At 44.7% G+C, this 13,186-nt stretch overlaps 1 protein-coding gene across 1 annotated transcript in view; it reads right to left on the reverse strand.

Moving 5' to 3' along the window:
• Window positions 1–4,873, reverse strand: part of celsr3 (cadherin, EGF LAG seven-pass G-type receptor 3) — an 86,115-nt gene extending 81,242 nt beyond the window's left edge. The window contains exon 1 of the mRNA XM_068336717.1: window positions 1–4,873. This exon is cut by the window's left edge and continues 1,053 nt beyond it. Coding sequence (XP_068192818.1) covers window positions 1–4,501 — 4,501 coding nt within the window. The 5' untranslated portion in view covers window positions 4,502–4,873.
• Between the last annotated feature and the right edge of the window lie 8,313 nt (window positions 4,874–13,186).

Consider the following 13,186-nt stretch of genomic DNA (forward strand, 5'->3'; position numbering starts at 1 on the left):
CTTCAAGGAAATATGTGATTCGAGCGTTTTCACCCACATCGTCATCTGTGGCGCTGATCACAACTACGGTGCTTCCAGGTGGTCGGTCCTCGTTCACGCTAACCGAGTAGTGGGCACTCTGGAACACAGGCCGATGCGTGTTGGCATCTGTGATGTTGATGTGTACCTGACAGGTGTCATGGAGTGTGCGATCTGAAGCTGTAACTGTTAGAACATAGCGACGCTCTTGTTTGTAGTCCAATGGGAGGGCTAAAGAGAGAAGTCCAGCCCCTCCTGCTGTGCTGATGGCAAATCGGTTTCTGGTGTTTCCTCCTGTTATCTGATAGGTCACAGCACTGTTGACATCACGGTCCACAGCCGTGACAGTCACTACACTTGTCCCAACTGCTGCGTCCTCATTCAGACGAGCATAGTACTCCTTTTGCAAGAACTCGGGACGGTTGTCATTGACATCCATCACTGTAATAGTAACACTTGCTGTTGCAGACAGAGGTGGCATCCCATAATCCCTGGCCTCCACTCCAAAGAAGTAATGCTCTACAGATTCTCGATCGAGAATGGAGCTGACGGTGACCCATCCTGTAGCAGAGTTGATGATGAATGGAGTGTCGGAGCTGGTGCCAGTTAATCTGTACTCCAAACGGGCGTTATCACCAGAATCTGTATCAATGGCCTGAATGTGGAGAATAGAGCTACCAACGGGGGCGCTCTCAAGTACTGATGCCTGAAACGGTGTAGAGACAAAGATTGGTGGATTGTCATTGACATCCGTCACCTGTACACTGACGATACCGGTGTTGTTGGAGAGAGGTGGTCGGCCATTGTCCTGAGCACGAACACGGAGTGTGTACTCCCGTTCGGCTTCATAGTCTAACGGTGCCACAACCTGGATCTCACCAGTGACGCTGTCAATGGAAAACTGTCCACGGCTGTTGCCACTGATGATATTATAGTGAACTGCAGCATTACTGTCCTTGTCCTGGTCTGTGGCGCTCACCCGGAGGATCTCAGAGTGAGGCCTTAAATCCTCCCTCACTGCCACCACATAGCGCTTTTCACTGAACTGTGGCACATTGTCATTTTCATCCAGAACTGTGATGAAAACTTTAACAGTGGCCGACCTTGGTCCCGGTTCCTTCCCCTGGTCACTAGCCTCCACTTGGAGAGTGTAGTGCTCGTTTGTTTCTCGGTCGACCACTCCACGGGTGGTAATGAGACCAGAGCGTGGGTCAATTTCAAAGGCTGCTCGTGCCAATACAGCAGTGTCACCCACAAAGCGGTAACGGATATTAGCATTGGATGGGGAATCCAAATCTGTCGCTCTTAGCTGTAAAATAGGGTAACCCTCCTCCACATTTTCCCTGATTGTCTCCCTGTACTCTGTCTGTTCAAATATAGGAGAATGATCATTTCTATCTGCAACTGTTATGGCCACCATTGTGGTGCCAGACAGGCGAGAAGACCCATGATCGGCCGCTGTAACCCGGAAATAATGCAAATCCATGTGTTCTCTATCTAGAATCTGAGTGGTGGTGATCAGGCCTGTGTCTGGGTGGATGTGGAAGTAGTCGGATGATCGGCTGTTCATCAGCGGGGCAAATGAGTAGCTCACCCTGCCTGCATCTCCTGCGTCTGGGTCTGAGGCAGACATCACAATGACTGAGGACCCGGGCGGTTGGTTCTCTGCTACTTGCACCTGGTAGTTGTACTGGGAGAAATGGGGATGTCTGTTGGCTGCACGTCGAAACCGAGGCCATGGCATCAAAATCTTCCTTCCCCTTCCTCTCTGTGAAGTTTCATCATCTACTATTACCAGTCGTTCCAGACTCCTCTCATCCCTTGTAGCTCGCCTTTCCCCCACCTCCCTCTCATTACCCTCTCTTCTCTCTTGGCTCTCATCCACCTGGCTGTCTTTCTTCTCTCTGCTTCCTGGCTGTGTAATGGTGGTGGTGTTTCTGCCCTTATCCTGACCCCTCCTTGCTTCTCTCCCCTCTGCCTGGCGCGCCTTTGTTATTCCCTTTCCTCTCTCCCACTCCTCCTCCTCTTCGTCTTCTACCCCTGCTCCCCCAGCTCCCACGAGCCTGGCCCCTCTCCCATCCACTCCCACCTGTAATTTCCCTCCCCCATCAGAGGCAGCGACAGCAGCAGACCCCTCCAAGCCCTCTCTCTCGTTCTCTGCTTCGGCCCCCATCTGTCGCGCATCTACAAATCTGACACCTTCATGCAGTGGCCCTGCCTTCTTATCGGATTTTAATTGAAGATGTTCATTGCTCTTGCTCCCTGTGACTGAATAATCCTGGGAAATACTGTCAACGCACCCTGCATGAAGCATCTCCTTCAGCGCGCTCTCCCACACGTCTTGTTGTTGAGTCTGACCATTCCACGCAGGTTTTTCTACACCAGTTTCACGACTATTTCCTTTCACCTCCTTTAGTCCCCCCTTTTCATTGTTGTTATTGCTATTGATGTTAAATCTGTGCCACGCAAACGAGCGATCGATCGTAAAGGGAGCTGTCCGTCGTTCTGAAATCACGTCATTCACAGAGCGCAACTTAAACCAGCGCGCACCGTCATCCTGCCGTGAGGTCCCGTGTTTCGACCCGGTGCGCTCAGACTCAGCTGCTGACACAACTACAGGAGATGTTAGAGAAAACGACAAAAAGCGCGCCTCACCGCCAGAGTCTGTCTCCCGAGCTCCGAATATTCTTTCATCGGAAACACCGAGCGGTCTGGACAGTCTGACGCTTTCTGAATAATTGCGTGTTTGTCTTTCAGGACACATTATAAGCGCTGGGTCTGGATATTTTAACTTGATTTGGGGATTTCCTCTTTTGTCTGACCGAAAACGTTGGCTGATCGTTTCTGTGACGCTGCTGTTCAATCGAGTGGAGAGATTTCTGAGAGCTATGCTTCCCTCCGGGACCATAAACTCTGCTAAGTATCCATCCCCCACGTTTACACTGTCTATACAACTAAAGCAACCACCGGGAACATCAGTGCTGTCTCTGCGGGCTGGACCGCCCTGCCTTCTGTCTACCGGTGCTGATTTCTCCTGCTGAAGCTCATCATCAGCCCTGCATCGGAGCTTCACAACAAGAAAAGCCAAATTGCTATTGGGATAATTACACGAATTATTGTTTATCCATCCTTTCCCATAACTCCCCTCTCCCCTCTTATCTGCCACCCCCCTCTTATTCCTAATCAAAATGTGGAAATAATGTCTGCTTTTGACATCATAGACAGGAGGTTGAGAACCATCTATGCGCGCCTGGGTCGTGGGGTTGATCGCTGTCTGTCCACTACATCTATGCGCCTCCTTTCCTTCCTCTCTACACGTCCCACTGCTCTCCCTTCTTCTAATGCAGTCAGTCAAACAGCTATCATCACCCCCCACTCTGATGCTGCAGGAATCGATAACATTGTGCCTGCCCAAACGAGAACAATTACCAGCCCTCCAGTCCACGCTGGGAGAGCCCCCATCAGCACCCAGAGCCTGGCTGCTGTTCATGTAAGCTGGGCGCTGAGTCGATCCTGTGGAGCCAGTCTGGGAAAAAGTAGAAAAGTGACGAATGTAGTCCGATTCTGAACCCCGGATCCAGTCTGAATTGTGGGTGAAACATGAGTGAAATTTGAGGGTGTAGTTAGGAGCTTCACTATGTGAGAAATTGTATCCAGAATGGAAATGAATCCAACGAGCGCAACCGGTTGGTGGCGGGCGAGGTGAGATTCTATGGATGAGGGTGAGGTCTTGTTCACTAAGGCTTGACGACTTGAGACGCCTCACCTCACAAGCCCTCTCACACGTCTCCCCCTCTGATCTCTCTACACTTCCGGGTGCCCACCTCAGGCCAGTGGCGTGCACAAAGGTTCTGGCAGCGCCACGTTTGGCGAGGTGTGGCCTCAACGCCGGCCACTGTTGCGCGCACGCTCTGGTCCTTTGTACTGCCCGGGTTGTGTCGTTATGAACCGACAAGGAGCTAAAAGTAGGTGATGCAGGAAAAGAAACAACGCCCTTCCTCCTCATCCTCCATGCATCCTCTCCCCCACCGACGCCATCGGAGCTCGACCTGCTCCTGATGCCTTGGAGGAGGAGAGGAGGAGGTGCCGGCGGGTGGTTTCCACCCTTCCAGAACGTGGAGACTCCTTTCAGTCTTCCCTTCCCTGCCCGTCTCGTTTCATCATGGTGATATCCTCCCGGTGTCCCATCAGCGCGCCGCACTCCAGAGCATCCCTGAGGCTGGATCAGCTCTACGGTCCACCTGCTTGGGCGTAGATCCCAGCTGCCGCTCGGCGACTCTCCTGTCTCCCCCGACTGCCGCCGCTGTTGCTCCTGGCTCACTTTACCGGCGTCTCGGTTGTAGAGGCCCGGAGTCCGACGGTCTGAAGCCCCTCCTGTATTCAGCGTCCCCGGGGTGAGGGCAAACAAAGGGCCAAGGAGAAGCAGGTGGAGTGCCAGAGACGAGAGCAGGAGCGGGGTGAAGCCCGGTAGCAGTGCAGCCATTTAGTCTCTTCCTTTCTCTGTCTCTCCCCTCCTTTCTCCCGCTTCCACCTCTGCCTATTCTCTCCTTCTCTCTCTGGAGCGCGTCTCCCCCTCTCCTCGTTACTTCTCTCCCGTCTTCGCTAGGTGGCCAGTTCCAGGATCGCCGGCACCGCCCGACACCTTCCGCCTGGCTCCCCCGTCTCTCCGTCGGCCTGGAGAGTGGGCATCTACCCGCTGTGGACAGCGGAGCTGGAGGTCTGAGCGTTAGAAGCGGCGCGGCAGCATCTCTCCTCCGGTCGATTCACATCCAACATGGCTCACACCGACGGACTGACTGGCTGGATGGATCACACGCCACCCCTCTGAGTGCGTCTATGTGTGTGTGTGTGTGTGTGTGTGTGTGTGTGTGTGTGTTTGTGTGTGTGTGTGTGTGTGTGTGCGCTCGTGTAGCAGCACAGCCAGATCGCAGGCTGTCCATCCATCCACACACACAGTCAGGTTCTACTCCTCTCTCCCTTTTCCGCCCCTCCCCCTAGTGCTTGCATCTTCACCGCCTCTCCCTCGCTCTCTTTGCCCCCCCCCCCTTTCTCTCACACACGCACACCCACAAACACACACACACACACACACACACACACACACACACACACACACACACACGGCTGCATCCACCACTGGAATAGGATGAAGAATAGTCTTAATTTTACGCAATCGCTCAGTCATCGTTCACCGGATAACACACCCAACAAAGTTGCTGAGTCTTAAAATTCACACTTCAAATTATATCCTAACACTTAACAATGACGCAAAGATGAGATGAAGGGCAGAAAAAGGCAACACCTAAAAAGTTTAACATAAATTATATTTGTGTCTAGATTTAGAGCTATATAACGTGACAAACCACTGAACTCTATTATGATGTAAACTCATTTGTCATAAATAAGAATAATTTCCTCATTCAGGACCAGATCTATTTTTATTTTGTATCATCATTCCCCTTTAAGCTGTACATTCTATATTCCGGTACGGTGATGTAAACTCGCCAGGTTAGAGCTAGGAAAAGTGACGTCATCTCCCGCTCACCAATGACTAATACACACACACACACACACACACACACACATACTCACTTATACTACCTTACCGGGTCTCACTCATCTTTGCTACTTTGTGGGGTCCACCCTTTCCACTGGTGCTACAACTTTGTAAAAAATCAGGCAAGCTGGAAAAAAAATCTATTTCACAAATATCACTTGAGTTTAACATATTTCCAAACTTTTGTCTCCAAGTAAGTTTTTTGCTGCATTGTGAGGCCCAATTTCTAGCATTTACTACCTTAGACGCCCTTTTTTACACACCTGCACACACATTTCTAGCTTTTATATCGTAGCGTGGTACAAGACATGTGACAAAGACATGAATGCTTTACATTAACCCAACTTTATCAACAAACAAGAAAAAACTTAAAATAAATATGGCCTCATCACAACAAAATGCAAAATAAAAAACAGGCAGTGACAAAAACATACAAAACCTTACTGCCTTGCTCTCCACTGGGTTTTTTTTCCAAAAAGGCCTTCTTTTGAGCTTAGATCACCATAACTTTATAAAAGAAAAAACAAGTGGGCTTCATTTCAAAAATATAAAATCAAAAACAGGCAGTGAAAAACATAAAACAAAAACTTTCTACCCTGAGGCCTTCTTTTAGCCTTAGTTCAATTTAAAAAAAAAAAAAAAACTTAAAGAAAGATAACTTTATAAAAGAAAAAACTGAAAATAAAGTGGGCCACATCTCCATCCATCCATTTTCTGCCACTGTGTCCACCGTGGCGGGTCACAGGGTGCTGAAGCCTATCCCATGCTGGCGTAGGGCGTGAGGCGGGGGACACTGCGGCTGTTGGAGTGGGAGGCTGCTTGTTTATCACCTATGAATTCAGATCAAAACAATCGTTTGCAAGCTGGTAAAGATAAAACCTGCTATTTGTAGATATTTCTGTCTTAAAAGCACTAGTTCAAGTGAAAGCAGCTTCTGAAATGACATGTAAACTCAAAAATAACAGCATTGTTCAGTCTATACCTGAGGAACAAGGAAATAAAACAACAAATGAAGGAGTAACATGGGTTACATTCAACATAGCCATGTCAAACCTCTAATACTTAATAAAGTGCTATTTTATGACAGTAATGACTTGACTTGGTTGTTGACAGGTGTTGCCAATTGTTTATAAAGTAATATATTATAAGTTACAGACGGAAGGGCCCCACAAGGATAAGACTAGAAACGGAGTGTGTAAAGTTAACTGGCTGCAACAAAAGAGAAAACTGTGTGTCCAGGATTTCAAGACCCCACAAGGACAAGACCAGGGACACATGAGTGTGTAAATGCATAGAGGTGAATGTAGACAGAACTAGAAATATGACTAAGGTCAAGTCTGTTACTTCAAATAGGACACAAATCCAGGCAGTAACCATTAGTGAAACACAAGCAGCACTAGCCCTTCTTATTCTGGTTAATGTACAAGTTAAAATAACTGGGAATGATGGCTTCAGCATTGCTACTTTACCTGTATGCTGTCACAGGCGCTGATGTAATCAGTCTGAGATTGTAGATCCAAGGGTACCATCTCTGGTGCGGATGTTGGAATGGGAGGCTGCTTGTTTATCACCTGTGAATTCAGATCAAAACAATCGTTTGCAAGCTGGTAAACATAAAACCTGCTATTTGTAGATATTTCTGTCTTAAAAGCACTAGTTCAAGTGAAAGCAGCTTCTGAAATGACATGTAAACTCAAAAATAACAGCATTGTTCAGTCTATACTAGTGGAACAAGGAAATAAAACAACAAATGAAGGAGTAACATGGGTTACATTCAACATAGCCATGTCAAACCTCTAATACTTAATAAAGTGCTATTTTATGACAGTAATGACTTGACTTGGTTGTTGACAGGTGTTGCCAATTGTTTATAAAGTAATATATTATAAGTTACAGACGGAAGGGCCCCACAAGGATAAGACTAGAAACGGAGTGTGTAAAGTTAACTGGCTGCAACAAAAGAGAAAACTGTGTGTCCAGGATTTCAAGACCCCACAAGGACAAGACCAGGGACACATGAGTGTGTAAATGCATAGAGGTGAATGTAGACAGAACTAGAAATATGATTAAGGTCAAGTCTGTTACTTCAAATAGGACACAAATCCAGGCAGTAACCATTAGTGAAACACAAGCAGCACTAGCCCTTCTTATTCTGGTTAATGTACAAGTTAAAATAACTGAGGATGATGGCTTCTGCATTGCTACTTTACCTGTTTGTTGTCACAGGCGCTGATGTAATCAGTCTGAGATTGTAGATCCAAGGTTACCATCTCAGGTGCGGATGTTGGAATGGGAGGCTGCTTGTTTATCACCTGTGAATTCAGATCAAAACAATCGTTTGCAAGCTGGTAAAGATAAAACCTGCTATTTGTAGATATTTCTGTCTTAAAAGCACTAGTTCAAGTGAAAGCAGCTTCTGAAATGACATGTGAACTCAAAAATAACAGCATTGTTCAGTCTATACTAGAGGAACAAGGAAATAAAACAACAAATGAAAGAGTAACATGGGTTACATTCAACATAGCCATGTCAAATCTCTAATACTTAATAAAGTGCTATTTTATGACAGTAATGACTTGACTTGGTTGTTGACAGGTGTTGCCAATTGTTTATAAAGTAATATATTATAAGTTACAGACGGAAGGGCCCCACAAGGATAAGACTAGAAACGGAGTGTGTAAAGTTAACTGGCTGCAACAAAAGAGAAAACTGTGTGTCCAGGATTTCAAGACCCCACAAGGACAAGACCAGGGACACATGAGTGTGTAAATGCATAGAGGTGAATGTAGACAGAACTAGAAATATGACTAAGGTCAAGTCTGTTACTTCAAATAGGACACAAATCCAGGCAGTAACCATTAGTGAAACACAAGCAGCACTAGCCCTTCTTATTCTGGTTAATGTACAAGTTAAAATAACTGGGAATGATGGCTTCAGCATTGCTACTTTACCTGTATGCTGTCACAGGCGCTGATGTAATCAGTCTGAGATTGTAGATCCAAGGTTACCATCTCTGGTGCGGATGTTGGAATGGGAGGCTGCTTGTTTATCACCTGTGAATTCAGATCAAAACAATCGTTTGCAAGCTGGTAAACATAAAACCTGCTATTTGTAGATATTTCTGTCTTAAAAGCACTAGTTCAAGTGAAAGCAGCTTCTGAAATGACATGTAAACTCAAAAATAACAGCATTGTTCAGTCTATACCAGAGGAACAAGGAAATAAAACAACAAATGAAGGAGTAACATGGGTTACATTCAACATAGCCAGGTCAAACCTCTAATACTTAATAAAGTGCTATTTTATGACAGTAATGACTTGACTTGGTTGTTGACAGGTGTTGCCAATTGTTTATAAAGTAATATATTATAAGTTACAGACGGAAGGGCCCCACAAGGATAAGACTAGAAACGGAGTGTGTAAAGTTAACTGGCTGCAACAAAAGAGAAAACTGTGTGTCCAGGATTTCAAGACCCCACAAGGACAAGACCAGGGACACATGAGTGTGTAAATGCATAGAGGTGAATGTAGACAGAACTAGAAATATGACTAAGGTCAAGTCTGTTACTTCAAATAGGACACAAATCCAGGCAGTAACCATTAGTGAAACACAAGCAGCACTAGCCCTTCTTATTCTGGTTAATGTACAAGTTAAAATAACTGGGAATGATGGCTTCAGCATTGCTACTTTACCTGTATGCTGTCACAGGCGCTGATGTAATCAGTCTGAGATTGTAGATCCAAGGGTACCATCTCTGGTGCGGATGTTGGAATGGGAGGCTGCTTGTTTATCACCTGTGAATTCAGATCAAAACAATCGTTTGCAAGCTGGTAAACATAAAACCTGCTCTTTGTAGATATTTCTGTCTTAAAAGCACTAGTTCAAGTGAAAGCAGCTTCTGAAATGACATGTAAACTCAAAAATAACAGCATTGTTCAGTCTATATTAGTGGAACAAGGAAATAAAACAACAAATGAAGGAGTAACATGGGTTACATTCAACATAGCCATGTCAAACCTCTAATACTTAATAAAGTGCTATTTTATGACAGTAATGACTTCACTTGGTTGTTGACAGGTGTTGCCAATTGTTTATAAAGTAATATATTATAAGTTACAGACGGAAGGGCCCCACAAGGATAAGACTAGAAACGGAGTGTGTAAAGTTAACTGGCTGCAACAAAAGAGAAAACTGTGTGTCCAGGATTTCAAGACCCCACAAGGACAAGACCAGGGACACATGAGTGTGTAAATGCATAGAGGTGAATGTAGACAGAACTAGAAATATGACTAAGGTCAAGTCTGTTACTTCAAATAGGACACAAATCCAGGCAGTAACCATTAGTGAAACACAAGCAGCACTAGCCCTTCTTATTCTGGTTAATGTACAAGTTAAAATAACTGGGAATGATGGCTTCTGCATTGCTACTTTACCTGTTTGTTGTCACAGGCGCTGATGTAATCAGTCTGAGATTGTAGATCCAAGGTTACCATCTCAGGTGCGGCTGGTGGAATGGGAGGCTGCTTGTTTATCACCTGTGAATTCAGATCAAAACAATCGTTTGCAAGCTGGTAAAGATAAAACCTGCTATTTGTAGATATTTCTGTCTTAAAAGCACTAGTTCAAGTGAAAGCAGCTTCTGAAATGACATGTGAACTCAAAAATAACAGCATTGTTCAGTCTATACTAGAGGAACAAGGAAATAAGACAACAAATGAAAGAGTAACATGGGTTACATTCAACATAGCCATGTCAAACCTCTAATACTTAATAAAGTGCTATTTTATGACAGTAATGACTTGACTTGGTTGTTGACAGGTGTTGCCAATTGTTTATAAAGTAATATATTATAAGTTACAGACGGAAGGGCCCCACAAGGATAAGACTAGAAACGGAGTGTGTAAAGTTAACTGGCTGCAACAAAAGAGAAAACTGTGTGTCCAGGATTTCAAGACCCCACAAGGACAAGACCAGGGACACATGAGTGTGTAAATGCATAGAGGTGAATGTAGACAGAACTAGAAATATGACTAAGGTAAAGAACTTAATTATTTTACATTGAATAATTAGCAGTTGAAATGAAGTTTGTTCCCAAAGATATGTTTTTGCTATGCATCCTAAATATCAACTTTATAACAGTGTATTGTGCACCCAAATAATGCCCTGTACCTTTATTGGCGTCAATATGTCATTCAATAAATGCTGGTTTGTCCCTCGCAGACAGAATGTATGATTTTGCATCATCTGCAGGCCCTAATCCTGGTTCTCCTTGTTGACATTAGGCCTCTGTGAAAATATTGTTAAATTGTTTCAAATGTATCCAACAACACAAACAACATCCTTCCAAACTAATAACTGATTTCAAAGACATATTCATAATCATAGTTCATAATCATCTGGAATAGTCATGTTGATGTATACTTGGAAGTTGCACAAATTTTAAGGTACTGTGATAGAGCCAGCCTGTCCTTACCACAATTTTTTCCAATCTCCTACATTCATTACTATTAGTTTAGTGTATTCTAATTCATTTGAACATTTTTTATATCAACATGACCTTGTATTACAACGCGTACACTACAACATCCAATTTAAGTCCTAATTATTTCAGTAGGTTGCTCCACATGGTCAGCACCTCACCAAACATTTGTTTGCTCCACATGGCACACCCTGAACATTTGATGCTGCTAGGCCAGTTATGTATTACATTTTTTTCAGTTTGTCCCAATTTTTATTATGTTACAGGTATACCAAAGTATACCTGGCCCTCATCAAAAGAACTTTACAGGCACTGTCCTTTATAATGGTTAAATATCTGTTTTGTCAAGGTGCAGACATAGGGAGACACAAATGTAAACACATTCCAGCTTCAATAGATCAATATTCAGAACTGGATTCACTCAACCCATAACCAGATATAGTACATTCCCTGATAAACATTTCTACTTATCCCCCAAAAGAGAAGGCAATACATGTTCTTGTTGATTGCTCATATCCATTTTGTCAAGCAAAGATCAATATACTTTTATAGGAATTTCCACCTCAATGCTTCTCACAAGCAAAATGCCACATCATCTACAAATTCTATTGTTGTCACCAGAGCATCTGTATTCACCCAAAACCACAATTTAAAGCAAAATGAATATTTTATTTTTTCCCAAAACTGCACTGTAACTCAAAGTACAGTTATAGAAAAGTCAGCTATATATATAATCAAATGATGTCATTCAAAAAGCATTCGTAAGTTGAGAAGTGCTCCTTTGGGGTAAAAACATGCATGTAGAAGGGTTGCTGAATCAACCATTCTGAAATCACCACAAACTCAAATTTACATTTCTGCAGTTTGTATGATGGGCTGTATCACACACAAATGGACAGTATCCAAACACCCTGAATACATCACTAACATTGCATACGGCCTCAAGTCAGTAAATTAAATTACTACAATCCCTTTCTGCATATCTCCAAGAAACTACAGATGTATCCAGTAGGATCAGTCACCTGAACATCAGCCTCAGACTCTGGATGAGTGTGAACTACGTTGACACGCCTTCCAAAACGAGCGTTACATGCATGCTAGCATATACGTGCACGACACGTGCACGCAGGTTAAATATATAAAAATAGCATTAATATTTGTATTATTCTGGCTATCAGTCAAAAATAATGTGTAATTACACACATATTCGACCAAATACCACACACAAAAACTTTTAAAACGTGATTTACGCACACGGGTACATACACTCATCGCGCACAAAAACTAGCATCAGTACTGGTTATTATTCTTGCTGTCAAAAACCGTGCAGTGACGCATCGCCTGTCTGACAACTTTCTGTTAAAGCCATGTTAGATTCGTGACGTATTAACACACTTACCTCGGATTTCACCACAGGAATGTGCTTTCAGCCACAACAGAAACAGAACTTCCGTGTCCGCTGCTCTTCATCCAACTTCTCTCCGTGACTCTAATGAGATGCGGACGTCTGATGAGTTGACTGGCAGCGCCGGCAGTCGCGCGCGTCTGAGCGTCACGTGCCTGTCACGTGTCAGCGGACCGGCTCCCTGCAGCCACACTGATCACGTGACAGCGGACTGGCTCCCTGCAGCCACACTGATCACGTGACAGCGGACTGGCTCCCTGCAGCCACACTGATCACGTGACAGCGGACTGGCTCCCTGCAGCCACACTGACGCCTTGAATACATGAAGGAGTTCAGGAGGGAAACCAGGTCTGGTAGCCCAACAGCTACATGACCTCTGAATGTATGCTCACAAATTAAACGCGGTCTTGTGGTCTGTGTAATATTGTAAATTCTGTGATTGTATGACAGCAGATAGTAGATAATTTCTGCCCAGGATTAATAAAGTAAATTTATATACTTTATTAATCCCTGTAGGAAAATTATTAGTAGCACAGTATAGACCCCACTATTAGTTCTGGTGTTCTGCATACAGGCCCGTAACACTCAGAGACACACAAGGGGCCTTCCTGCATTCAGTGACATCTCCCGCTGTCAGCTCACACTCAGAAGTGACCGCCAGTCTCTCACAGCGGAGGGGGGGGAGCGGGGGTGGGGGAGGGGCGGCGGCAGCTCCACACCGCAGGTC

The sequence above is a fragment of the Antennarius striatus genome, chromosome 2 (assembly GCF_040054535.1).
Source record: "Antennarius striatus isolate MH-2024 chromosome 2, ASM4005453v1, whole genome shotgun sequence".
Taxonomy (NCBI): domain Eukaryota; kingdom Metazoa; phylum Chordata; class Actinopteri; order Lophiiformes; family Antennariidae; genus Antennarius; species Antennarius striatus.